Source organism: Tympanuchus pallidicinctus, unplaced genomic scaffold (genome assembly GCF_026119805.1).
Source record: "Tympanuchus pallidicinctus isolate F22 unplaced genomic scaffold, pur_lepc_1.0 scaffold2, whole genome shotgun sequence".
NCBI lineage: Eukaryota > Metazoa > Chordata > Aves > Galliformes > Phasianidae > Tympanuchus > Tympanuchus pallidicinctus.
This window is the reverse complement of record NW_026294721.1, coordinates 1046401-1073712: the sequence shown is the minus strand read 5'-3', so window position 1 is coordinate 1073712 and position 27312 is coordinate 1046401. Positions and strand designations below refer to the sequence as shown.

General features: G+C 53.6%; 1 protein-coding gene across 6 annotated transcripts; it reads left to right on the top strand.

The window, feature by feature from the left end:
• The first annotated feature begins 445 nt into the window (after nucleotides 1–445).
• On the top strand, nucleotides 446–26961 carry RAB11FIP5 (RAB11 family interacting protein 5). Of its 6 annotated transcripts, XM_052681829.1 has the most exons (7): nucleotides 446–936; nucleotides 9000–9439; nucleotides 10399–11104; nucleotides 15871–17790; nucleotides 18244–18363; nucleotides 22406–22595; nucleotides 23210–26961. In XM_052681829.1, the coding sequence occupies exons 1-7, from the start codon at nucleotides 554–556 to the stop codon at nucleotides 23417–23419; spliced, it is 3969 nt and encodes a 1322-aa protein (XP_052537789.1). In that variant the 5' UTR covers nucleotides 446–553; the 3' UTR covers nucleotides 23420–26961. The 6 variants fall into 6 exon arrangements, with proteins under 6 accessions (XP_052537789.1, XP_052537788.1, XP_052537791.1 ...); XM_052681828.1 differs by having other exon boundaries at nucleotides 16138–18363; XM_052681831.1 differs by lacking the exon at nucleotides 18244–18363.
• Nucleotides 26962–27312: the final 351 nt, after the last annotated feature.

Below are 27312 nucleotides of genomic sequence, written 5' to 3'. Positions count from 1 at the left end.
GCAGAGCCTCGTGCGTGCACAGCGTGATGCACGCACAGCCCCGTGCACATCACACTGCATTCACAGCACGGGTGCACGTGCAGCACGGTGCAACAGAACGCAGCGCAGGACAGCTGGCTGCTTGCAAAGCCCGGCGCGTTCCTTCACAGCCCTGCGCAGCGCAGCGGGCAGCGCGCAGAGCGGAGGGGGGCGTGGCTTTGGAGGAGGGGGCGTGGCTGTCTAGTCAAGGAGGCGTGGCTTACACAAAGGGGCGTCGTTTAGAATGACGGCGAGGCAAATGGGGACTTGGTAAGAGGAGGCGTGGCCTATAGCAAAGGGGCGTGGCTTTTTACATGGGGGGCGTGGCTTATGGGGTCTTTTAGAACGAGGCCCATAAAGAGCGCGGGGTTGGGCGGGGCGTTTTGGTGGGCGTGGCTTTATGGGCGTGGCTGCCGCGGGGCGGGGCGGGACGGGACGTGCGGCGGTCGCGTTGCGGCCCGGCTGCGGCAGCGCAGCGGAGCGGTGCGGGTTTGAGGCTCGGCCCGGTCCGGCCGCTCTCTATCCCTTCCCGGCCATGGCGCTGCTCCGCGCCGCCGCGCTGCCCGCCGACGGCCCCCCGGCTTGGCTGCCCACCCACGTGCAGGTGACGGTGGTCCGGGCCCGGGGGCTGCGCTGTAAGGGCGGCGGCGGTGGGGGCAAAGCGGGCAGCAGCGACGCGTATACCATCATCCAGCTGGGCCGAGAGAAGTACTGCACTTCGGTGGCCGAGAAAAGCGGCGGCTGCCCCGAATGGAAGGAGGAATGCGCCTTCGAGCTGCCGCCCACCGAGCCCGGGGCTGAGGCCGCGTTGCTGCTCACCGTTATGCACCGCGCCCTGGTGGGCATGGACCGCTTTCTGGGCATGGCTCGGGTACCGCTGCGGGCTGCGGGGCTGCAGGGCAGGGCGGCCGAGGAGAGGTGAGCGGGGCGGAGCGGCTCCGTGAGCCGTAAAGGGGCTCCGCGTGGGCCCCCGAGAGGGTGTCTGGGGGGGGGGGGGTCGTGGAGTTATTGTGTGCCTCGGGATGTGGGGTCTGTAGGGCTGTCATTGGGAATAGGGTGTCGTTGGGTCTGTGTGGATCACGAGAAGGGGTTGGAGGCATTGAGGATCCTGTGATTCTATGATGTTCTATAGGATTCCGTGCTCTGGGAAGGTGTTTGTATGAGATGGGGTGTCACGGGGTCCGTTTGTTGGATATCACAGGGAATGGGACGTAATGGAGCCCTTATGTGGCTTGGGAAGGATATGGGGTGTTGTGGGGTCTGCATGGGCCCTCATAAAGATGTCATAGGAAGCAGGGGTCTCTTCATACCCCAAGGAGGGGATTGCAGGAGATGGGCTGTCATGGGATTCACCTGGGCCCAGAAAAGGGCACTAGTAAGAGGTGAGGTGTCACAGGGAATATGGCATCGTGAGGTCCTTTTCTGCCCCAAAAAAGGAGATGAGGTGTTGTGGGGTTTGTTTGGGCCTTTGTAAGGCTGTCAGAGAGGATAAGATGTCATGAGGTCTCTTTGTGCACCAAGAGGGGAACTGTAGGAGATGGGTTGTTATTGAGTCTATGTATGGCCCCAGAAGGGTATCTCAAAGAATAGGGTTCCATGGGGCCTCATTGTGCCCCAAAAAGGCATTTGTAGGATATAGGGTGTCACGGGGGCCATAGAGCCCCAGTGGGTGTCATGGGGAATAGGATGTCACTGGGTCCGTGTGAGGTCTCTTCGTGCTTCCAGGAAGGGAGTTGCAAAAGATTGAGTGTCATTGGGTCCATTTGGGCTCCTGGAAGGGAGATGAGGGGTCACAGGGTCCACACATGGCCTCACAAGGAATAGGACATCACAGAGTCCTTGCGTGCCCCGAAAAGGAGATGGGTGTCACAGGGTTCATTGATGTGGGCCCTCCTAAGGCTGTCATGAAGTCCATGTGTGTCCCGTGAGGGGGGTTGCAAAAGGTGGAGGTCTTAGAGGGTCCATGCATGGTCCCAGAAGTGTACTGCAAGGAATGGGGCATCGTGGGGCCATTATGTGCCCCAATAAGAGTGTCATAGAGAACAGGGCATCACGGGGACCCTCTGTACCCCGAAAAAGGCCCCGTGGGCTCTGTCCCCCCGTAATGCTGTGCCGTGGGTTTGTGGATTGCGTGCTTTCCCCTGACTTCTTCCCAGCTGCAACCCACTCTTCCCAGCCCCAAAATGGGAATTGAGGGGACAGCCCTGGGGGCTGCCACTTGGCTGTTCCCCCCCAGCATTAATTTTGCTTTGATTTCTGTTAACCCTGGCTGGAAAACGAGCTCCAGATCTTCAGTTCTGCCCTAATGCAGAGCAGCACCGTGGCTCCCTGCAGCCAGGCTGTGTGTGGAGAGTGGCTGCAGGGTTTTGGGGTGCAAGGAGCTCGCAGGCTGCATCCCACATTGGCACAGCTGGGATTTGGGCAGATATCCCCAGAAATGGGGAATGCTGCAGCTTTGGGGCTGCAGTGCTTCTGGGTTGGGTGCTAAGGGGGGGGGTCTTTCTTGCACCCCTTTGTTTGCAGGGCCCCATCTGCATCCCTTGCTTGGAGGCACAAAGCTGCTGCCAGCTTGAACGCAGCCCAGAAGAGAGGAGGAAAAAAAAATAATACAAAAATAGAAAAAGCAACAAAGCAGGCCTTGGTTGTCAGCGTGGTGACCTTGCTCTCGTTTCACTGCTGATTTTTGTTGGGTGGAAACTTTGTCAGCAGTGCTTTTTCTTCGTGTTTTCAGCTCAGTGGAAAATGCGCCGTCCAACTTGGCCCCGTGTCACGGAGCGAGGCTGGGTGCGTCTGGCAGCGTTTATCAGCTGAATGGCAACATGTTTGTCTGGGAGGGGAAAAGTCAGCTCTTGGTTTTGCCTAAGAGGGCTCTCTTGGCCTTTTTGGGTGTCTCCTGACCTTTTTTGGTATCCTTGGGCTTAACCCAAGCTAGAAAGCTTCGGGTTGGCAATGCGGCAGCAGCCGTGACTTGCAGTGCTTTTATTTTTAAGTCGTGGCTTTAACCCTGTTGAGCTTTTCCTGCGTTGACTGTGATGGTGTGGATTTTTGGCTGGTGGGTGCCTGCAGGTTGGGATGCTCTCCGAGGGGAGTAGTTGGCTTTTATCATTTGTATCCGCGTTTTGGACAAAGGGTCTCCTCCAGCCCTTTCTCTGTGCCAGGGTGGCACCCACCTTTCCTCTGGTTGCCAACGTCTTTGGTCAAAGGCATCGAGCCAATGCAGGTTGGACCTTGCTGTGAGTTTGGGATGGATTTGGGGTGATGGAGGAGACCTGCATGGCGTCTGTCACCTCTGTCCGTGGTCCTGTGTGCTGCTCAACAGATGGGGACCTTAAGGCAACCCCACCTGGGGGCAAGGGACAGTCCCCAAATCCACACTGAGGTTCCATCGCAGTCTGTCCGTCCCCAGCTGTAGGTCCTGGCCTTAAAGAGGGTCTGGGAGGTGAGAAATGTGAAAGTGGGGTCTTGGGTTGGCAGAGGGTATTGGGATCTGCTCAGGTGTGGCAGGCTGTGACGAAATCCTTGTTTTGGTTCTCTGAGGGGTTGCTGCATCTCGGTGCACGGCCGCTTGGCCAACGCAGGAAGTGCTGTGCTGTGTTGAAATGCCTCAGGGCGATGGAAGGAGGGGGGTTCGTGCCCCACTGCTTGGGTTGGGGTGCTACCCAGGCTGCCCCTTCTCACCCTGGTTGGATTTAGGATCAGGGAAGCAAGAAGGTTGGAGAAAGCCTCTAAGATCTCCAAGCCCAACCCCCAACCCATCCCACCGTGCCCACTGACCACATCCCTCAGTGCCACATCTCCATGGTTCTGGAACACCTCCAGGGACGGTGACCCTGCCACCTCCCTGGCAAATTCAGGAGCTTCATTGCCCTGTTCTGCTCTGGGCTGGATGTCCTTTGCCCACCTCCATTCCCACGCCCAGCCCTGTTGACCACGTAGCACGTTAGAGCTGCAGGTGCTGGGGTGTGAGCTCTCTTCAAGCTCAGGTTGTGTTTTGTTTTGTTTTCTTTTTTTAAAGATATTGATGCAGTTGGAATCCCCAACCTGGGTGAAGACTGGCACGTTGGCTCTGGACTCTTGGTGGCCCTCCCAAGGTCCCTCTGTCCCCTGACAGCCAAAGAACTGCAGGCACAGTCTCCTTCCTCCACTTTATGCTCATCTGTAGAGCTCTCCCTGCCTCCAGCAATGGTTTTCCCCTGGCAGCTACAGGAAAAACCCATAGGAGGCCCTGAAAACACCATAAACGTTCTTTGTCACCATCACTGAGTGCTCTGCTGGTGTGGGTTGTGGTCTGTGTACCACTGTTGCATGGGGTTTTCTAGGCAAAAGGAGTCCAAAAAGTCCTCAAATCCTTTCCTGCACATTTCTGCTGAGTGAAAGCAGCTTTAAAACCTTTGCTGGTGTCTCTCGTTGCTCCCCATGTCTTGTTGGAGCCTAGAGATACGTGCAAGCAACCATGAGGGTTGGCTTTCTTCATCAGGACTTTGCAGCAGGGCTTGGAGTTTCTTCTCGTCTGAGCTGCTCCCTCAGTTCCTGAGCCTGGGGTGCTTTGAGTTGCTTGGTTCTCCCTGCCATCCCTTCTCTTTAGAAGAGGATTTACAGCAAATCATGCTCTTCTCTGCACCCATTTCCACCTCCTGCTCAGCCAGTGCAGCAGGGAAACCTGCTGAGCAGCCCTGTGCCGTCACCCATGCTTTGCATCCCACCAAGCTGGGCCTCATTTTCTCCTTTTCTTTATGCATTTGAGGCTGGCAGAACAGGTCAGGGCGTATGGTGATCGTGGGCACAGTGGTTTTTTGGCTCATCTACTGCTTGGATTTGCAAACCGTGGGAGCTCTGGAGCATAAGCAGTTAACGAGGGCTCTGCTGTCTCTTGCTGTTATTCTCTTCATTCATAAATGTTTCATGCTCCATTTTACAGCTCCTTGAATCTCCCCGCCCGTCCTCTTCCTAGGGTCAATGTGACACTGAGGGATGTGGTTAGTGGGCACAGTGGTGAGGGGTTGGTGGTTGGGGTCGGTGATCTTAGAAGTCTTCATCAACCTCTGTGATTCTGATGGGGGAAAACCTTTCATCTCATCTCTTTAAGCTGATTTGCAGTGAAGCTGCCTGTGGTTGTCCTCATGCCAGCGCTGCTGATAGCTCTTCTCCAGCCCTGAGCCTGCCTTGCTCCTGTCTTTGTCCCCTCCGTGCCACCCTGCACCCTCAGCCCACCAACACGAGGCTGGAGTGGAAGCTTTGAGGCCTCTTAGAGGACAGTTTGTCGGGCTGAATTCAGTCTCCCGAGTTCCCTTCCTTCCTTCAGCCCGTGTTTATTTTCAAGCTGTGCTTTGAGCAGCTCACGGGGATCGCCGTGCAGAGCAGCCTGTCCAAAACCAACACCAAAGGAACCGACGCAGCAGAAAAGCTTCCCGGCACCAGTGGGGGAAGCTGCATCAAAACAAGATCAGACTGTGAGCCCAGGGGCTGTGCTGTTTTCCACCCTTTGCTTCTCTTCTTGATATGGAGCTTCCTCCATGCCTCCGTGCCGTTCCCCTTGTGGCCCCAATGGTGTCTTTTTCTGCAGACGTTTGGGGTTTCCCTGGGTTTCCTCTTCCTCACCTGCCCATCCCTGGCTCTCTGTTGAAGTTGTCACTAATTAAAGACCTCTCATTAGCAGGGCTGAGCTTGTTGCAGGGTGATTCAGCAGTAAATGAGAGGCGGAGAGGGTTCTGTCTGTCCCTTGCTCCGAGCTGCAGCTCAGGCAGGAGCTTCATTCCAGGTGAACCCCAAGTGCATCCCTAAAGCTGCGCCTTACTGAGTGGCTCCGGCACCCCAGGAAGCTCTGTGCAGCCTGCTGCTAGCAAAGCACCGGGTCCAGCCTGGGAGAGAAACTGGGAAGGCATTGCTGGAGGTACCCAAGGGGATGGCGATGGCTTGGGCGCTTCGGCTCAGCGCGTGGTTTGGTGCTGGTGGGGGTGCAGAAGGGACAGGAGACGCGGGGCTCTGTGGGATCTCTTCTCCACAGTCAGCTTTGCTTTTGCATTAAGGGACAGCTCTGTGTCCCGTTGTCTCCTCCGCTCCCATTTCCACCCCAGGGTGTGTTTTCCCTTTGCTCAGCACTTTCTGCCAGCAGATGGGGGGGAAACGCGTGCCCTGCGGGGGCCTCGAGCCACGGCAGCGCTTTGCGCTCCGCTCCCATCGATCTCAGCAGCAGCAGCAGAAAATAGCACTGTGCTCCTGCTGCCTTTTGGCAGCTCTCCTTGTCTCTTGGTGGAGGTGAGTGGGAGTGGAGCAGAGCCTTTGCATAAGCAAGGGGTTTTAGCCGTGCTGGATGGTGGGGACCCATGTGAGCACACAGGCAATGCTGATGGGCGTTTGGTGTTTGCTTGTTTGGCTTCTCGAGAGCCCGGCGGGGCCCCAACTGTTTCCCCTTTGTGGGGCATCTGCGTGGAGTTCTGTTTGTGATTTCATCTCTCAGCCCTGTGCTGGGCAGGCTGCTGCCTCCTCCCATGCATGCCACTGGAGCTGGGTGTCTCCATAGCCATTGTGGTGCCCCTTTTAATTTTGCATAGAATCATTAAGGTTGGAGAAGGCCTCTGAGATCCCCAACCCATCTCACCGTGCCCTCTGACCCTCAGTGCCACAGCCCCACAGTTCTGGAGCACCTCCAGGGATGGTGACCTCACCACTCGTGGGCAGCTGTGCCACTGCCTGCCCGCTCTCCTGGACAATAAATGTTTCCTGATTCCCAACCTGGCTCTCCCCTTGTGCAGGGATGAAGCCATTCACCTCCTTCCAGGGAGCTCTGAGGTCCCCTCTGAGCCTCCTCTTCTCCAGACTGAGCCATCCCAGCTCCCTCAGTGTAGAATCACAGCATGGGTTGGGTTGGGGACCTTAAAGCCCATCCAGTTCCAACCGTGGGCAGGGACTCCTCCCATGGACCAGGTGCCCAAAGCCCATCCAGCCTGGCCTTGAGTCCCTCCAGGGATGGAGCATCCACAGCTCCTCCTCCCCTCTGCAAATCTTGGAGGTCTTTTCCAACCGTGACAATTCTATGAAATCCCTCTTGGGGTGGGCATAAGAGCAAACAGGCCCATCAGCAGCTTGTGTTCTTCTTTAAACCCGTCCCAGTCCTGCTCTGGGTGCATTTGTAGCTCCACTGGAATTGATTTAAATGAGAAGAACAGCAGCCATGAGACGTGGAGAGACGTGATCCACCCAAATACTCATCTCCTGAACTTTGAGCCCTGCCTAAAAATAGCACATCTCCCTTTTTGGGGTGCAGTCCTGACCTGTTGGGTGCTGGGAACCCCACGCAGCTCCTTCATCCACTGCCAGCCTGGGCAGAGGCTGTTCTGGAATGGACACTTTTAGAAGCAGAGCAGGTTTAGAGCTTGTTCATTTGAAGGCATCATTACCGAGCAGCCAAATTAATTGTAATGAGTGCGGTGTGGTAAGTGGGGGATGCTGCGAGCGTGTCCGTGTGAGATGGGGTTTTACATCTCATCATCCTCAGATGCCTTTCCCCATGTTAATTCATCCCAAGCTCTCCCTCTCTGTTTTCCCCATGGGGTGATGATGTCAGATACGAAACCTGCTCGTGAGGTTTTCTCCCATTCCAGGAGTCAGCCACAAATCTGCTTTTTCCTTATCTTCCTGCATTCCTGGGACCAGGAAATCTTTGAGGTCCCTTCCAACCCAAACCATTCTCTGATTTTTTTTCAAGCCTAACGCCTGGGTGCTGAGAATTGTTCCCCATTTATGAGGGTGGACAGAATGGGCTCAAAGCCTGTGCCCAGCAAAGTCATGGGCGCTCCTCAGTGGCTCCTGAATGGGGAATTGAGGACGTGGTTTGGATTTCCTCCTCGCTCCTATGATTTCAGCAGGGTTACACCCGTCTCCAACGCTTCACATTTTCCTCCCCTTGTTTTTTCCTTTCTGGTGACTTTGCTCTTCTAAGCAAACTCTTTTTAACAGCCTAAAACACGGCGGGGATTTTTTAGTGGTTGGGAAATCAGTTGGAAATTATTAGAACACCTCTAAAAATGCCTTCCTGCTCCTGTTGTTGTTGCAGATCCCCAGGCTGGGTGTTGTGGCCATCGGAGCTGTCTCACCCTGCTCTGCTCTGACATTCTGGGTGGAAATCTTGGCTTAGACCAAGCAGGTCTCCATGTTGTTTTGCAGCCTGCCAATAATTTACAGTGCTGTTATCTGGGGCCCCAGGGAGCTCATCCTATCCTGCGAGGGGAAGGGTGCTGGGTCCGCGGTGCGAGGCGGTTATTTCAGGAAGAGATGCTTCCCTTCTGGCCCAGCGTTGTGCTGCCCCATCTGAACCTGTTGCTGTGGGGAATTAGGGAAGTGGAATGTAGAAATGAGTTCCTCTGGGTGTTTCTTGCTTTCGTTTGCACCATTTGTTTCAGCTAGCAACAGGCAACAGCCCTCTGCCATCCCGCAGCACGGCTCTGTGCCCGGGTGTCCTTTGAGTTGTGGGTCCCTGGAGGTGCCCAAGGCCGTGGATGGGACCATGGGCAGCCTGATCTGGTGGGGGCACTCAGTCCATGGCAGGAGTGGGGCTGTGGGGCTTTGGAGTCCCTTCCAACCCGACCGTTGTGTGATTCTGTGATCCTCTGCCATCACTGGAATCGTTGTTTTAATGAATACCATGGATTCATTAGGGTTGGAAATGGCCTCTAAGTTCATCAAGTCCAACCATCAGTCCATCCCCACAGTGCTCACCAGCTGTGTCCCTGAGTGCCATCCACCTCCAGGGATGCTGACTCCTCCAGCTCCCTGAGCAGCCTGTTCCAATGCCTGAGAAGAAAATGTTTCCAATTAACCTGAAATCAAATATTTCCTAATATCCAACTATTGAGCTCCTTTGCTATGACAGTGCAGACTCCCATTTGAGAGGATGGATTCTGACTCACCAGCTCTCAAATATTGCAAAACCCATCACAAAGCACTGATGGAGAGCCCTCTCCTCATCTTTTCTCTGTCTTCAGGTGGCACAAGCTGCACTCCAAGCCCGGCAAGAAGGAGAAGGAACGTGGTGAGATCCAGGTGAGCATCCAGTTCACACGCAACAACCTCACGGCCAGCATGTTCGACCTGTCCATGAAGGACAAACCGCGGTCACCTTTCGGCAAGCTGAAGGACAAGATGAAGGGCAAGAAGAAGTACGACCTGGAGTCGGCCTCTGCCATCATCCCCAGCAGCGTGGGCGCGCTCGACATGGAGGACGATTACGACGTCGGCGGCAAGAAGTCCAAAGTGAAGGGCTTCTTCCTGAAGAACAAGCTGCGCAAGTCGTCCCTAACGCAGTCCAACACCTCGCTGGGATCCGACAGCACCGTCTCATCAGCCAGCCTGGGCATGGCCACCAGCGGCCCCGAGGTAACCAGGTCCCCCAGCAGACACAGCAGTCTGTCCACGGAGCGCTCCGGTAAGAGGATGGTGGCGTCAATCCCACCCGTTTGACCTTTCTTTTCTGTTTTTTGAAGGGGTTGTGGGGGCTCTCTTGCAAATTTCTTCACTGATTGCTTACCTAAGAGGTGGTGTCCTACACGAACCCTCTGAGATCTGCCTGCCTGCCAAGAACGGGGGGGAAAACATCCAAGATTTGGCTTTGAATGCCAAGGCTGCGTGCAGACAGCCCTGCTTGGCTGCTTTGCACCACCGTGGGGTGTAGGGGTGACTCGGGGCTGTTTCTCCTCTGCTCTACAAGAGCAGGTGGCAAAGAGCAGCTCCTTGTGCCTAATGAGCCGCCTCCAGCTCGGGGGCAGAGCTGGGGCATGGGCAGAGCTGGAGCAGGGACCGCTTGCTGGTGATTAAAGCAATCCCAGCTCTTGGCGCGGGCAGAGCGATGATTTGCAAACAAAAAAGGCTCTTGTCAAGAATTAATTCTCGCCGTCCCTTGAAAACAAAATCTATCATTACATGGTTTAATTGGCTGGAGACTGCCAATTCCCATGGGGTGGGAGTCCCAGGGTACTGAGCGCTGGGATCTGCTGAAAACTTCATCAGGAGAGAGAAGAGGGAGGAATGGCACGGACCTTCCTTACTGCACCACACAGCAGCCCAAGGGCCTGTGTGTGATTTTTGGATTCTTTTGGCCAGATCCCTGCGTTCATTTTAGCCTTCAGACCCTGTCTGAGAGTGGTTTTCACCTTACTGCTTTCTGGATCTTGAAGAGATGTGCTTGGGGAGATGTACGGCCTTGTAGAGCCGCGTGCTTTATGACCTGTGCTTTATCTCCCTCTTAATTTAATTATAGTTGAGTAGAGCCTGGGAGGGGAAAGGCTGCTGTAATTCTGCAGCTCTCATCAGTGTTTTTTAGTAGGTGAAGCTTGCTGTGCCCATTACACAGCTGGCCTCACCCAGCCTTGTGCTTTCTCCCTGCAGTGAAGGACTTTTTACCTTCTCCAAAGCTGACCCACAAGAGAGCGTTCAGTGACGACGTCTCCCAGGTCAGCCCTGTCCTGGAGCCAAAAGCAATCCACAGCCTGAAGCCAAAGACAGATCCCGTGTCCCGCTCCTCCCTCTGCATCAATGGGAGCCACGTGTACAGTGATGAGCCCACCCTGAGGAGCCCCGTGCCCACCCTGCAGGGCTCCACTCCGCTGCCTGTCCCCAAAAGGCCAGAGGAGGGTTTTGGCTTCATCCCGATCCACGCCGACCCCCACGAGGTGCCCTGGGGTGCCGGCAGCTTGGAGAGGACGCAGCAAAGGGACGAGATGAGATTCATCCCCTCTCCTCCCAGCTTGGTTTTGCAGGAAGAGCTCAAGGTGTCCACCAAAGCCGTGACCCTCAGCAACCACCTGGGCAGAGCCAGGATGGAAGAAAACAGCCGCCTAGAGAACAAGCCGACCCAGGTGGCAACACCCATGGTCTTCTCTGCAGAGGTGACGAAGGAGAAGCAACCCGAGGAAATAAGGAAAGAAGAGAAGAAAACAAAGGGCGGGCTGTTCCACAAGAGTGATGCGGGGAGCAGGGGCCAGGGGGAGAAAACCGGAGCCTCGCACGGCCCTGCAGCAGTGGGAGATGACAGGAGCAAGGCTGGAGGCTGGTTTGGTTCCAAGGAGCCCAAAGACTCCCCCCAGAAACCCAGGTCAGTGAAATGGGGCTGTGGGCACCCAGCTGTTGTCCAGCTGCCCAGATGAGATGAGAGCAGGGGAAATGCCTCCTCGACCCTGCACTTGTAAAAGGGAGGGTGCTTCTTCCTGGATCCTCCCAAACCCGCTGTGCTCATCCTTAACCATGGCTCGTGAAGGGGAGGTGTATCCCTGTGCAGAGGTGCAGCTCCACGTGCCTTGGTGTGCAGTGGGAATGGGCTGTGCTGCAATCCAGGCACTCACCAGGAGTTTCATTGCTCAGGGAGAGGGAGAACATGCTGTAAGAGCCAGCAGTCTGCCTGGATCCAGAAGGTTCTTTTGTTGTAGGGATTTCCTCATCTGGGCTGACTTGAACCTAATTTATGAAGCAGAAGGATTTTCGTTCAGCCTAAGCCTGCTTTAACGAAGAGGTCTTTCAGGCTTCTTCTACGTAATGGGATCCGTATGTGAGCTCTGCTCCTGGTAAAGTGCTCAGATGTGAGCCAGCAGAGTCACTGCCTTCACCCACAAAGATTCAGGGTCGTCAGAGTACCCAAGGTTTGCTTAGGCTCTGCTTTTTGGATGCCTCTTTGCAGGCTTCTCCATACAGCTCTTCTGCCTTGTAAGGAGAAGCCTGGATGAGCCACCAGCTGTGTGTTTTGGTCCTTAGGATAGGATTTCCTTTGAAACAATACATTCTGGAAGGAAGAGATTCCCAGGGGATCCTTCTGGGATCTTCTGAAGTCTGAATGGGCTTTAATTGCACTTGGCAATTTTAAGATGGGGAGTAATGAGCTGAAAGTGTAACGAGGGAGACTGAAATGAGACATTAGGAGAAGTCTCTGATGGGGAGCATTAAGCCCCAGCGCTGTGGGATTTGGTGTAGCAGTGGATGAGCACCTTTGGGCAGCACTGCAGAAGCTGTTGGCTCAGCTCTTGGCCCAGGCTGGGAGGTGGATGCCCATTAGTAACTTTCTTTCTTGATCATTCAATTCTATGGGATTCTGTGACTTTTAGGATCTTGTGGATCTTGAGCTCCTTCAAACCAGCGATTCCAACGTCATTTCTCATTCTGATCATGAAGAACTCGTACTTCTTTTACTTCATTCTCCTTCCTTACACCAGGAGACCTCACAGACCGATTCAGCTCGAAGCTGTTGAGAGGTTGATTGCATCTCGATGGCTGAAATCTGTATCTCAATAATCAGATGCATATTCCCTCCCAAGCGTGCTGCTGAAAAGCCAGCAGTGCTTATCTGCTTATCATCTGGAGGAGAAGCAAGGCTGCTACTCATTTACCCGCATAACTTCTGGGTCTGAGGATGGATTAACCTTTGCTTTGTAGAGCAGAGCAGCTCCGAATTCGTGGTGGGAGCGGGAGGTGGGTGCTGTCTGCTCTTGGAGACCTGAAGGAAAGGCTCTGTGGGGTTTGCTGTGCTTCAGGTGACATGCTCAAGGGTTGTGTGCAAGGAAGAAGCTCAGCAGGCTTATTTGAGGCAAGGCCTGGGGCGAAAACAATCCCTTCCCATATTTTCAGGCTTTCCTACAATGTTATCAGAGCACCGCAGGTCCCGCTGCCTCCGGCGTGAGTTGGGATGATAAAATGGGGCTGCATCTCATGCTTGGCAAGAGGCAGAAATGAGCCTGTTTGCAGGTTAAAGCCCTTCCAAGGCTAAAGCCTTTTCCTTCTGTCATTGCTTTCAGGGGAGGAAAGCATAAAACTGTTGCCTGCTGTGGTTGTTGCTGGTCCTGTGTGGCCAGCAGTGAGGCTGAAAACTAAAATCCCTCTTGGGAGCCATTAGGGTTGCCCTTGCAAGGGTGAAGAATGGCTCTTATAGCACCTGTGCCTGCTTGTTGCACCTGGTACCCACATCCTACCTCTGCTTCCCACAGAATGGCTTGGGTTGGAAGGGACCTCAGGGATCATGAAGCTCCAACCCTTCTACCACAGGCAGGGCCACCAACCTCCACATTTAATACCAGACCAGGCTGCCCAGGGCCCCATCCAACCAGCCTTCTTTTCGTTATTGTTATCTGTATGGTTTGGGAGGCAAATCCATATAAAGTAGGGCCTGTTCCCATCTTGTTCAGGATGAGGGGACAGCTGTGTGCATGACAGAGGTGAGGACAGATGGAAAACAGTGTGGTTCCTTCTAGGATAAGAACCCGACCTGTGCATTTCCTATTGAAAAGCTCCACTTGCACATCACCTCCAGGCCCTTCCAGGCTCCCACCTCATACAAACATGTCCTGGGTTGCAATGCTCATTTCTTCCCAGCCCCAAATCCTGCCATGCTGGAGTCCCCCAGGAAGGACCTTGCATAGGATGCCTGAATTATCCATGGAAATCCTGGCCTGATGTCTTCCCATCCACCTCTCCTAGGACGCAGGGGTGGGATTTTCCATCAGCCCCAGCTCTTCACCTCGGTGTGCTACGGATTCGATCCTCCCACATCAAACAGGCTGTTTCCAGGCGACTTTCCATCAGGCAGTTGCTCAGTCATATTTTTTATTCTTTATTTTTTTTCTTTTCCCTTTTGTCGTCGTTCTGCTGGGAGGCTAAAATGCGCCTGTGAAGTGCTGCCAGCAAAATAAATGAGGGCAGGAAGGTACCCGCTATTTATTTTGGCTGGCGGAGCTGCGTGCAGGGATCTGGGAGGAGGAGGAGGAGGGTGAGTCAGCATTTCATTGCAGCAGAGATCCTCCATCCAAGCGGAGGTTTCCCTCTAGAGGAGCACAACGTCCTCAGCCCCTTCGCTGAGCGCTTCCAGCATCCCTGGTGGAATGAAGCAGTGGGATTTGAGGGGGGTGGGTTTGTGTGGGGGGGAGGGCAGGGGTGCTAAACAGGGGATGCTCACCCTGAGGACAGAGGTTGGGATGGAGAATCAAGGCAGGTGATTAAAATCAAGAAGGACGTGAGCTCTGCTTTTGTGCCTTCAGGCTGGCGCCTTACAGGATGGTGTCACTGCCAACATGGAGGTGCTGCAGTTCTCCTGCACCACAGCCAGAAGCTGCGTCCCTTCTGCTTTGCTTCCTCCAGCTAGGGATGGATGCTCACACCTCTTGTGCCCCCAGGCACAGCACAGCCTGCTTTGCTGGGTGCTGGCATCCTTGTGTAGGCTGGGGGACAGCTGCAGGCTGCCAAATGGGACATCTCCATGTACCAAAGGGCCCGGCGTGGGCTTGGAGAGACTGTGGAGCTCCTCCTCCACCTGTGCAGGTGGGTATCTGGTGGGCTAGGGTAGGAATTTCTCCAGCCAGACTTCTGGCAGCTGTCAAGGTTGTTAGCAGTGAGCGCTCATTAGGAGCCTCAAGCTGATTAATGCTCTGTAAAGACTTCATGCTAGAAGGCAGCAGAGCTGCTTGGATCAGCCGTGGGTTGCTCCTTCTAAACACTGCTTAAGCAGAATGATGGATGAGGGTTCTTAATCTGGACTGAACCATTAATGTGAGCATGAGCAAGGAGCAAACAGGAGTAGGTCAGGATTATGTGCTGCCCAGCGTCGCCTCAAGGTCTTGTTTGTGGCTTAGGGTCTACATAACAAATTCCTAAGCTGGGGCAGCAGCTCCCAAAATCGCTGTGAGAGTCATGGGAAAGATGGAAAGGTGTAGGAGTTGGTTTGTTGCGTGCCAACAGACAGACAGACGCCCTTCAAATGCTGTCTGAGCACAAAACTGACACAGCTGTAGGTGGATGATGGTGTTTGTTAATGTTTGCCTCAAGGTGGCATTTTTGTGCTTTAAAATACTTTAAAAATCTTTTTGTGACAAAACCATCTGTAATAACAAGCAAAAATAGTCCATGCAGCTTTGCCGTTGGCCATGATCTTCTGGTGGTGCTGCCTGTGATCCCTTCCAACTTGGGTCAAGCAGGCTGGAGCCTGAGGGCTGCTCACTCCCTGTACGTGTTGGCAAAGCAATTGCTTCATTTGTTCTGAGCTCAGCTTTGATCAGCCAGCACTGGGCATATCGGTATCTGCATTTCTCCAAGCTAAAGTGGGGTCTCTCCGAAGCCCTGCCATGAAGTGAAGCATGATCCAGAGCTGGCAGGGGTAAGTCATGGGGAGGAGGTTCAGGGGGAGGGAATGCTGCTGTTGGAGTTGGGTGTTAGGGAAGGGGTCTGACCCAGACGGTGGTGGTCACGGCTGGAGCACAGGGAGCATTGGGATACTGCTCTCAGCCATAGCGTTTGGGTGGTGCTGTGTAGAGCCAGGGGTTGATGGTCCTTGTGGTTCCCTTCCAACCTGGTTATTCGATGGTAAGATGGCCAGCCCTGGTCTGGCAACAGGCATTGGCAGAGAAGGTCCCAAAAGAAAGACAGGTAAATGTGGTCCCTCTTGGAAAAGCAGCGAAGGACTGGAGCCCTGTCTGGGGCAAGGTGAGGAGACATCTGCAGGAGGGGGCTGATATCCAGAGATTTGGAAGGCTCACTTTTGGGTGTTCTTACCCCAGCTGCTCCTCACGTGCAGGGAAACTCACAGAACTGAACCAAGTCCTTGGGCTGCAGGAGGTAGAGAAACCTCTCAGACTCCTGAGGCTTAGGGCTTGCTAAGGCAGAAAGGGGAAGTTTGGAGGACAGTTGGAGAAGGGCTGCCCTTTCCTTTTTGTAGTGCATGCCCTTTCCATGCATTGACTCCATAATCATTGCTCTGCCTAACAAGAGAGACAAGTATGTATCTATCATTGCATTGCTTTGAATCAAAGCGTTTGTGGTGTGTGTGGTGTATGCTTACAGCACTGTCACAGCATTAACCAGGAGGACTGTTTTGTCTTCCCTCCACAGCCTGGAAGTGTCTCCTCAGGTAGAAACCAGCTCAGATGCTCCTTCTCATTTTCCTTCCCGCTCCCCTGCCCGGTTCCCTGCTGCTGCTGTAGCCCATCTTGCTCGCATGCTGAGCCCTAACCTCCCTCCTGCTACCGGAGACAGTCAGCCCGGATGCTTGTCCCCTACCAACCCATTCCTCAACTCCCTGCAGAGCAATCCCTTCTTTGAGGACCTCCTCGCTGACCAGGTACTAAATTCTCCTTCACCTACTCACTTTTTCTCTAGTTTCCCGTCTGAGCCGCATGCTTCAACAGAGGTCGCTGGGAGCTTGTGTTCCTCTGAGGATTGCAGTCCCTCTGCCTCCCTAAGACTTAAAGATCCGGAGGGAGAATCTCCAGCCAAAAGCGTTGGTGTCCCTGTGCCTGAAACCACTCCTCCGTCCCATGCAGACCCTCCTCCTCCTCCAGATGAGGAACCCACCGCCTCTCCTCCTCCCCTCTCAGAGTGGGATGAGACCTTCGATGCCTTTGCCACCAGCAGGCTCAGACCAGAACCGAAGAAGGAGGACTTCTTTGCTTCGGTGGCGGCGGAGGGCATGGCTTTCATCGACGATCCCGATGCCGCCAGCCCCACGGAACGGTCAGCTGAACCAGATCCCGAGGAGGGGACAAAGGGCTTTGAAAAGGCCGAGCAGCAAATCAGCAGCGAAATGCCCCCAGCGCTGCGATCTTGGACGAATTTCTCTGGTTTGGATGTTGGGGCAAACCTGGTGAGCACAACCCAGGAAGCGACTGTGATAGAGGATGTGCTGAGCCCCGTGTCCGCAGGGTCGGCGGCGAGGAGGAGGAAGAGCAGCACGCCGATGGTTTGGGCCGCCTCGCTGTCATCCGGAAATCCAGGGGAAAAGGAGGCTTCCACCCTGCTGGGTGCTGATAATTGTGCTGGGGAGGAGCGGGACAGTAATGAGGAGGAAACCTCGAGTGTAGGGGAGAATGGCTGGATGACCATTGCCACCGAAACTGCGCCAGATCCTTCTGAGAGCACCCAGAGCATTGGCCAGGGCAGCGTGTTTGGGCAGCGGCCCTTCCACGGCGAGGGCACCTTTGAAACAAAAAGTACTCCTCATGTCCTTCCCCGAAGCACCTTCAGCTCTGAAAACACAGCAGAAACAATACCGGGCAGCAATGTGGCTGCTGTACCCCCACGGGTACTGCAGGACATGGCAGCAGGGTGCTTCCCCGTGGCTCCGGGCGTGGGGAAGGAGCTGCAGGATGATGGCGGGGAGATGTTTGACATCAGGAGCTCGGTGTACCGGCTGCAGGCCAGCATGCGGCTGGAAGCTGGCGAGGGCCATGTGAAGATGGGCTCTGATGCTGTCCTCACAATGTGGACGGGTGTGCGAGGGAAGGAGGAGGTCATGCCACCTCCCAAACCTCCGCGGTGGTTTGCGGCCATGTGTGGCAGAGGGGAGGATGAGAACAATGCTAGTGACACAACGGCAAGGCAGCGAGGTGGGGAGGAGCAGCAGGAAGGTGAGGAGGGCCTGGAGCAACCACGGAGCCATCCGAGCGGTGACACGGCTGTCCCAGCACCTCACACGGCTGTGCGTGAGGATGCTGCTGACGTGGAGGCCGGAGGGGACGCTTCTTTGGGAGAAGAGCCACCGGAGATGAATGGGACAGATGCGGCCGAACACTTTGAGACCTGCCCCTCCAGGTTCTCCGTGGACGAGCTCACCCCATCGGGTGCTGCAGGGAGCTGGAGTCAGCCGGCTTTGTCTCCTGTGTCACAGCTCAGCCTCAGCGCAGAGCCATCCATAGCCCCAGAGCAGGAGGAATGCCCTGAGGAGCTTGGTGTGTCGCCCAGGCCGGACTCAGGCCAACCCGAGACCTTCTGGACGGCACTGGAGGAGCAGGAGGCATTGGGCCGCCCGCACAGGTTAGCGCCGGAGCAGGACCAGGGTGAGGGGCCGGCGGTGGGCTGTCCCCATCGGGCAGAGCAGGGCTGGCCGCCTGCAGGGATAGACTTCAAGAAGGCGGAGTTCTGGAAGCCAGATAGAACGGAGGAGAGGAGCGAGCAGGATGCTGCAAGCCCAGGCAATCCCTTTGCTCTGGCAGTCAGCCCTATTGCCCCTGCAAATCCCTTTGTGGAAAAGCCAGCAAGCACCCTTCCCGTCCAGGCTGTGCTGCCTGAAAGGTTCGCTCAGGGCTTCAGCTCCCCCCAGCTCCATGGGGAAGCCCTTCAACAAGGCTTCCAGCCCACTAACCCCCCAGGGGACCCGCTAGGCAATCCTTCCCTGCATGACAGCCAGCCCTTGGCCTTCTCCACCCCTTTCCCCGTGGCTGTGACTAACCCCGAGCAGTTTGATTTCCCCTCCCCTGCCGTGACCAGCCATGCCGCAGCCCAGCCCTGCCCTTTGCCGCAGTCCGGTGACACACAAGCTTCAGCACTCGTGGTTTTGCCCAGGGAGACACAGCCAGCTGAGAAGCCCTTTTTCCAGCAGACGACCAGGTGAGCGCTCCGGGGAAGGTGTGAAGGGTGTGTATTTGGTAGAGGCTTAACCCTGTCTCCCTTCTGCTCTGATCAGGGACCTCAGCTCTGGCCGTGCTGGCTCTGAGGAGGATGCTCTGCACTGTGCCGAAGGTCCTCTCCTCACCTTCCCATGCTGAATGGTAACTGTGCTCCCTGAGAGTCCTGCCTGGGCAGCTGGAAGCCTTGGCTCTCTTGGATCACAGTGGGGAACAGCCACTGGTGTCCCCTCTTAGCTCTAAACGAGGGTAAAAGGTTTGACACATCCAAGATCTGCCCCAGGGAGAACCCAGCCGCGACAAAATTGCATCCAGTGCTAAACTTTGGCTGCATCATCTTCCCTGTGCTTGCAAAATAGGTGCCTCTTCCATGGCTGCCAGGAGAGCTTCCAGCTGTTAATGCTCTCGTGAGTCCCCTCATGGCATGTGCACAGCTATTCCCTTCCCTTTTCATTAATTCAGCTTTGGTTTCTTTCTTTGTTTTTTCAACAACCACCAGGTACTAAAAACTTTCTTCTCTCTGTAGCCAAAAGTTTCACCAGGGCGGTGTCAAAATGCCATTCTCCATTCCCTTCTGCCAAGGTGCCCCTGGGACTTCACCTCCAGGGTGATGGCAAGGAAACGTTATGGTGGTGGGTCAGAAGAAAGAAAGGTTTATTTCCTCCTTCCAGGTCCATCTTTTGCTGTAGGAATGCAGTGTTTAGGGCATGGCGTGTGGTAGCTCCGTGTGCTCTGATTCCTTTTACTGAGTCAGGCTTTTTAATCCTTCTTAACTGGGTTATTCATTCTCTGACAGATAACCTTGGTCAAAATCTGCAGATAGCCAGATCATTGTTAATGTTTCATGGAAAGAGAAGTGTCCTGCTATCCCAAAGGGTAAAATTAGACAACGAGCAGAGTGTAATCCCAGGATTCTCTGTAAGTAGAGTCATAGAATCATTAAAGGTTGGAAAAGACCTCTAGGATGACCAAGTCCAACTGTCAGCCTGTCACCACCATGCCTACTTTTGGACTGTGCATCCACCCAAGGCCTGGCTGGCTTGTGGGAAGGAAGTGGGCTTGGATCTAAGAGCTGGTCATCATTTGAGTGCTGGCCTTTGTCGTGTCAGACATGTAACAAGTCCTGGAACATCTCTGCTCTGGTTCCTCAACCTGTGAAAATGTGGTTGCTTTGGATACCTGCTGCTGGGATTCAAGGACCTTGGAAGAGTTACAGCTGTATCTGTGGAAGGCACTGAATCATGAAATCATAAGATCCCTAAGGTTGGAAAAGACCTCTAAGATCCCAAGTCCAACCCCAGTCCATCCCACGGTGCCCATAACCACGTCCCTCAGTGCCACATCCCCACGGTTCTGGGACACCCCCAGGGATGGTGACCCCCCCCCCCTCACTCCCTGACAGCTGTGTCAGTGCCTGACCGCTTTTTTGGAGAAGATATTTTTCCTAATATCCAACCTGAGCCTCTTGGGGAGGTGCCAGTAATTATCCTGGGGGCATAGAGGCAACGTGAAGAGGAAAGGGACCTGGGGGTGTTGGTTGATGCTCAGCTGTGAACATGAGCCCACAGTGTGCCCAGGTGGCCAAGAGGGCCAACGGCATCCTGGCCTGCATTAGAAATGGGGTGGCCAGCAGAGCAGGGAGGTGAGCATCCCCTGTACTCAGCTCTGTGAGGCCGCACCTCAAGTGCTGTGTTCAGTTTTGGGCTCCTCACAGCAAAAAAGACATTGAGGCCCTGGAATGTGCCCTGAAAAGTGCAGTGAAACTGGTGAGGGTCTGGAGCACAAACCTTATGAGGAGCAGCTGAGGGAGCTGGGATCGTTCAGTGTGGAGAAGAGGAGGTTCAGGGGAGACCTCACTGCATTCCACAACTTCCTAAAGGGAGGCTGTGATGAGGAGGGGTTTGGCCTCTTCTCCCAGGCAACGAACACGACCCGAGGAAATGACTGCAAGTTGTACCAGAGGAGGTTTAGGTTAGATGTAAGGAAGAACTGTTTCTCTCAGAGGGTGGTCAGACACTGCAATGGCTGCCCAGGGAGGTGGTGGAGTCTCCGTCCCTGGCAGCGTTCAGGAGGCGTCTGGATGAGGAGCTACAAGATCTGGTTTAGTGCTTGTGGTGGCAGTGGTGATGGGAGGACAGTTATACTGGATGATCTTGTAGGTCATTTCCAACCTTGTGATTCTATGATTCTATGTGGAAGGGCCATTTTTCTGGTCCCCATGATGGCACTTTGCTAGATGCATCTCCTACTAGAACAGCCAGTGGCACGTAGGAAAAGATTTGGTATGAAAGAAGTGGAAGGAAAAAAGGAAGGCTTCAAACCTAGAGCAGGCTAAAAGATTTAGCTGGGACAGAAGTGTTGTTCTCCTCCATCAGATAAAGAAGGAGCTGGTGTGTGATGAACTGTGGTGGGTTTATGTGACAGGGTTGGCAGCAGTGCTGGTCCTGAGGTCGTATCGCTGCCATGCACAGTGAGAGGGCAGCAGAATTGTCTTTGTCTCAAAATGAGGTTTTAGGTGAAATCGTGTGCCAGTCTTTGCAATCTGAATGTAGTTCTTGTGGAGAGCTCAGTGTCAGAGAGTGGTTTGCCACATCCAGAAATAGACTGGGGATAGTTCATCCCCTTTCCTTCTGTAAGGCCCTTCTGCAAGCAGGGCTGGCCCCCAGGTGCTGCGTGCTGCATCTGCCCTGCATTTGCCCTTTGTTGCCTTGCTGTCTGTGAGAAGCATTTTAATAGGAAGATAAAAAGACTTAATTCCTAAGCTGCTGTAGAGAAATTCCCCCCTGATTTTTACTACACTCAGCAGTCACCTTGGGAGCATCACTGGGAGCAGTGCTGTGACACAGCAAGGTTTGCTCAGGAGATGGGTGGAAGGAGAAGTGCCGGGGCTGTGCCTCCTTCATCTGGGAGATGTTTCATCTCAAAGGCATGAATTTTCGTCGTAGATCTACGGTCACTTGGAGGCACAGTGGTGGATTGAGCAGTCTGCTGGTGTGAGTGATTAATTCTACTTTCAAGTTGGCATCCATCAGCTGGTGGATGGAAGGAGGTCCGGTGTCTCAGCGCATCCATCTGGGCTTTGTCTGTGCATCTGGGTGCCCCCTGCGCAGGGTATTGGAGCTGGTTGGTGCTACTGCTGTCCTCTCTGGAAAGGGAAGCAGGAGAGAGGCATTATTGTTTTAGATATGAAGAAAACTTCTCCCTGTCAGCATGATGGGGAGGTTGCACATCCTCATGTCACTGCTAGCAAGGCACAAGGATGCCAGCCTTGGACTTGGGCCATCCAGCTGATGCCGTATGCAGTGCTTCTACCTCTGTCCAGTCAGCTTGGAGTGGGGCTCAGAGCCACTGCTCTGCTTTAGGAACTGCAGACACGTGGTTACAGCACAAGCTGGGCTTTAGAGAGATCTGTCAGCCTGGCTGGCAGCTCATGGATCAAGTGAGTGTTCTTCCTTCCACTGATTCCTGAAGTCCTTGAGTGTGAATAGAGGTTGTGCTTGCCTTTTTTTCTTCAGAGCTGAGCTCCTGTGAGCACAGCATCTCTTTCCCCTGCAGTGGTTCTGCACGAGAAGCCTTCCCAGGGTGCCCGCTGCACCTGATGAGCGTCGAGGCTTCGTGGAGATCTTGATTGCATTTTAAGGTCTTTCAGTACAGCATGCAGGTCCTGCAGGAAGGTAGCATCAGGTCACTTCTCTTTCCATCATGCTGAAAAGCACTCCTGGCAGCCAGGAGTTTCGACCCACAGCACTCTTAGCGTGGCCTGAGCAGCACAGCATGTGCATGGGGCTTTTGAGCCCCTTGGACACGTGCTTGGCTGAGGTACTGTGACTGTGCAGATCCCATCTCTGGCTGGTTACAGTGCAAGGCGTTTCTTCTCTCTGTGGAGAAAGCAGTTTTTGAGCAATGCAAACTACGTGAAGCTGACTGAATTTGATAAGTGGGTCCCAAACCCCTAAAAACCATAGGGACAGCCAATTGCTTTAAAGCTTAGCAGGGCATTAATTATCCAACCTTGTTCTCCTCAGTCCTCACCCGGTGAAGCCCATCAGTGCTGCAGTGCAGGAGGTCTCCAGTGAGAAGAAGCAGCAGAACAAATCCAGCCTGACCACAGCGCTGAGCAATGGCCTGGAGAAGCTGAAAACAGTCACCACAGGCAGCGTTCAGCCTGTGGCCCCCTCGTCACACCTGGAGAAAACAGACCCAAAGAAGGTAAAGGTAGGAGCCAATTGCTGGGGTGAGGGCTGGATTCCCACCTGCTCGTGAGGTTGGAGGTGGAGACAAAATGGTGGTGTTGGATGTGGGATGGGGTCTTGCCATAGGGTGACCGAGCTCCCCAGGGCTTTCATCCTGAGGGATCTTTTAGCTCTTAATTCCATTCTTTCCCTGTCATCTTGGCTGGAGGACTGGGTAAGCAGCTAATGGCAGGTCTTGTTATGGCAGTGGGTTCTGTTGTCTCTGTGCCTTTAGCTTTCAGCTGTTGAGATTTGGTGAAATGGTTTTTGGGGAGACCCTGTTTATTAATCTACTTTGTGGGAAGGCTCTGTGGTCACCTCTAGCTCCATGGAGTGCATCCAGGCTGCAGTGGCTGCATGTCTGGACAGTTGTTCCCTCTCCCATGTTTTTGTGCAACCAAGTGGCCACGTGGGAAAGCTGCTTTGTAATGCAGGATGTTCCGGGTTCATCAGATGGGATTTGGAGGCAACAGATGTAGTAAACACTGAATGCTTTGGTATTTGGTGTGTTGCTGCACCTTGCAAATGCTGACAGGAGTGAAGGGAGCAGTGCTTTTCATTCAACTTGCTGAACGTTCTCCTTGGTTTCTGCTGCAGGATCCCAACGTGTTGGACCAATCAGCCAAGTATTATCATTTGACCCACGATGAACTCATCCAGCTCCTACTGCAGAGAGAGAAGGAGCTGAGTAAGAAGGAGGAGCACATCCAGGAACTGGAGAACTACATTGACCAGCTGCTGGTGCGCATCATGGAGCAGTCTCCCACGCTCCTCCAGATCCCGCTGGGGGAAGCCAAGACCAAGTAACCTCCAGGCAGAGACCAGCATCACTTGCCTAAAGCACTTCCAGTAAACACGCTGCAAACATCCCTGCACTCCCCCCTCCTCTTAAAGAGGGCTTCTCCAGTGGCTTCTGTTCGCAGAGATAAGCAGGAATGGTTATCTGCTCCTTCCCAACCTAAGCTTATTCCAGCTCTGGCTCCAGGGAACTGTAGGGTGGTGGGCTGTCATCCATCCTATGGGGAGGAGCAGAGCCTTCCTCAGGAAGCAGATGCTTCCTGAAGTTCCTGTCATAACCAAGTAGCATCTTCTCAGGCACTCATCCAATACCAATGCTTTAAGTGGTCCATGAGCATCGGGGAGCTGGAAACCAGGCACCTCGCCCTTGTCTTCATCCTGCTACTGCTGCTCTTCTGCCTACACTCTTCCACAGGCTCTTCTCTGAAATGGTGTGCTCTGGCTGATGGGCAGCGTTAAACTGGCTGACAAAATCGGGGATGCCTAAACTCAGTAAGAGTCTACCAGCACGTTACTGTCCAGTAAGTCTGCTCAGCAGGGCAGCTGGGGAAGGGGCTGCTGCTGGATGCCTCCTTCCCTTCCTGCCCCGTATGTTGCACCCACAAAGGAAGGCTCTGAACAGCTGACTCCTCTTTGTGTCAGTACCCGGTGCAGTAAGAGGCAGTACACAAAGCCACAGTGCTGCAGTCAGAGGCTGCAAAGACTCAAGCCAACATCACTGCCTGATTGTGAGCTGTGCTGGTTCCTTCTCTGCATGCAGGCAGGGTTGTGACGCTGCCTTAGAGACCCAGCCCGAAACTGAACTCGTAGAGAAGGGCCAGTGATGGTTTGTGCACCATCAGTGCTGCAGGAGATCTTGCACGGCACCCAACCCATAACCAGGTGGGCTGTGCCTGGGATACTCCTGTATGCAGAAACCACAGCTGGATTTTCTGATCAGTATTATACTTCCTCTTTTCTGCACCTGCAAGAATTGCTTTCCACTGGCAGCCCCCTGTAATTGACTTTGTGTTGTCATTATCAATGCAACAGGAAAGCGCCATACAGACCGAAGCTAGTGTGCAAAGAAGGATGTCTGGCTGCCCAGCCACCTCTATGCATGATGTCCCATTAGGTCAGACATCCACCAAACACAAATGCAAACCACATTCTGTGAAAGCTAGCAATCCAGTAATCAGCGTGGATCACTTTCAAGTCAGTATTAGTGCCAGAACAGCTAAAATTAATTGTATCACACCTCACGCCAGCATCAGGTCTCTGGCAGCTTGGGCCCACCCCTAGAAATGCTAGGCCAGCTCTCTTGGGAGTTGACTGCTTCTTGCTACCTTGGAGTGACTGTATGAAGGCCTCTGTGTTGCTTGATGTAATAGATGGTGCTGGTGTGGGGTTGCTGGGCGCTGCTCCCAGCCACGTTGCAGCACAGCGCAGCTTCTGGTTTGGAGGTGCTGGGGGAGGGCATATAAACCTCTCCTTGTGTCAGTATTTTGGCTGGAAGGTGCCCGTGCAGGCAGAGGATCAGCTGGTGTGGGACTTGAGCTGTCTCAGCACGTAGGGCATCTTCTCTCTGCTGCAGATATCCAAAAGTTACAGGATTTATTTTAAACCTTTGTGTTCTTTTCTCCTTCCTTACTTAACACCATGACTGAGAAATTGTGCCTTTTGCAATAGAACAATGGCAGTTCCCTATGAGAAAAGGCTCTGAAATTCAATTCTCAGCTGACACAGCTTGGCCAGCTTCCTGTTCTGCTTGCCTGCTAATTTGAACTAGGTGAGTCTATGTTTTAAAGCAGTCAGCAGAGCCTTCCCATCCCTATGGGCAAAATTTGTTTTGGTCTTTGACAGAAGTGCTGCATGGAGAGCTCCGTGATATGGCAGATGTAGATAGAGGAGGTGATAATGAGGGAAGGTGTGGCAGATATTACAAGACCAGATGCAGCTGGATAAAGGCACTATTGGGTCACACTCAAAGCCTGAGGCTGACAGAAGTAAGAGGTATCAGCTTAAAAGGAGATTTGGCATCTCTGCTAGTGACAATATTTGGTCATGTCTAACTTGCAGACTGTTGTATTAACAGGAGGATTTGTTGTCCTGGAAGGTAGCAGCCATGAGCCATTAGTTCCTACCCGTGCTTGTCCCTAATAGGGAACTAATTGGAGTTTTGCACCTCTCTACCTGCATCTTTATGTTCCTCCTCCCTCTGTGTGTCTCAGATGAAAGGAACTTCAATTTCTGGTGTGAGATGTGTGTCCTGCAGTGGCCATCCTGGCTCGCTGCTGCCTGACAATCAGCTGTTTCCTTGGGTTTCAGTGACAGGCATTACAGGTGCTCCCCACACACAAGTGCCAGTGCTTGTAGCTCACTACACCTCCCCGTCTCTCCTCCTCCTCTTCCATTGCCCCTCTCTGCCTTAGGCGGCTCTGCCTGTTCTCCCAAAGCTTGAATGTTTTGCACTTTATATCTTGAAGTTGATCTCAGAGCTCCAGAGGGCCGTGTCAGGACCCCTTCAGCAATACGTGCTTCTTTCTGCCGCCTGCGGCTCACGGGGCTATGGAGAGAAGCAAGTGGTGGGGAGCCAAGGCTGCTATCAGGTTTCACGTCTGTCAGAGCGTTTGGAAGTCCAGAGGTACCTATAAATGTTTAGGAGAAGGCATCTGAAAGGTGCTTTTGCCTTTTCTTTGTTTCTCCACCTCACTATTCCAAGAATGTTCCTCTTCCCACCCTCCCCAGTTTTTATTCTCTGCGGTAAAGCAAGCGTTTTACACCACTCACAGTGCTGTAGCCAGAGTGTGTAACCAGAGGACTTAGCTGCTTTGAAGAATAACTGGGGGAAATGTTGTCTAGTTACATTCCAAATCCATGCTTAGTGATTATCTTCCAAAGGGAGGTGAGCAGCGCTGCTCTCTGTGCAGGGCAGCACCCAGAGCTGCGCTGCTCTGTGCAGAATGAGCAGACAGAAGGATGTGAAGGAAGCTGCCTGGGCCAGCAGCAGCTTTTGGTGGGTTCCGTTTTAAACACAGCCACAGCAATAATTCTGTCTTTTGCCTTTTCCACCCTTATCTGTCCTTCTCTTTCCACGTTCAGACTGTTTGGGTTTTCTGCAGGGCACTGTTGCTCTCATCTGCTCTGCTTTTGTTGTCAGCCCGCAACTGGCTTTCTTGCTGTTAAAGAACTCTGGCCAAGTGATTGATTTTTGTTTTTGCTGCCTCTTCTGTCCCAAAAAGATGGGACAGAAGAGCAGCTGAGGTATATCCTTAAACTGGAACAAACCTGAAGGGATGTGGATGCCGAAGTGTGATGTAGACCCAGCCATATGCCTTGTCTGTGAAGGAACAGCTGTGTCATAAACGTGGGGTGGAAAACCACCCCAAAACCAGAGAGCTCAGTGTGGGGGTTTTGGAGTTGTTGATTCCCTGTACTTCGCGTACGCGGGAGGTGGGTTCTGTGTGTTTCATGTTTTAATAGTTTGCAACTAATGTTTATAAAGAGAGCTTGTTATTTACATTTTAAGCACTTTAAAAAAAAAAAAATAAAAGTTGTTCAAGCTGTTCCTAGATACTTCTGATTTATTGACAACAGCGTCTGTGCTGATAGCACTTGGACAGTGAGTGACATTTATCTGTTTATTTTCTGAAGGAGGATGACGGTGCCCAACTTCTCCACGCTGATACATACCATTATTAGTCCCAAAGCACCCGCTGCCACGCGGGGGCTCTGGGGGGTGTTGTTGCTGCAGGATGAGCTTGAGTTCATCTCTGAATATTGCCCCTGCGTGAGCTGAGGGGTGTGAGCCCCTGCAAGCTTTCTTGCGTGTGCCACAGAGCTGCCCTGAGGGATCAGGTCTGCAGCTCCACTGTTCGCTCCTGGCTTGGCCCTTCGGTATTGTGAGCAGAAAAGTTGTGATT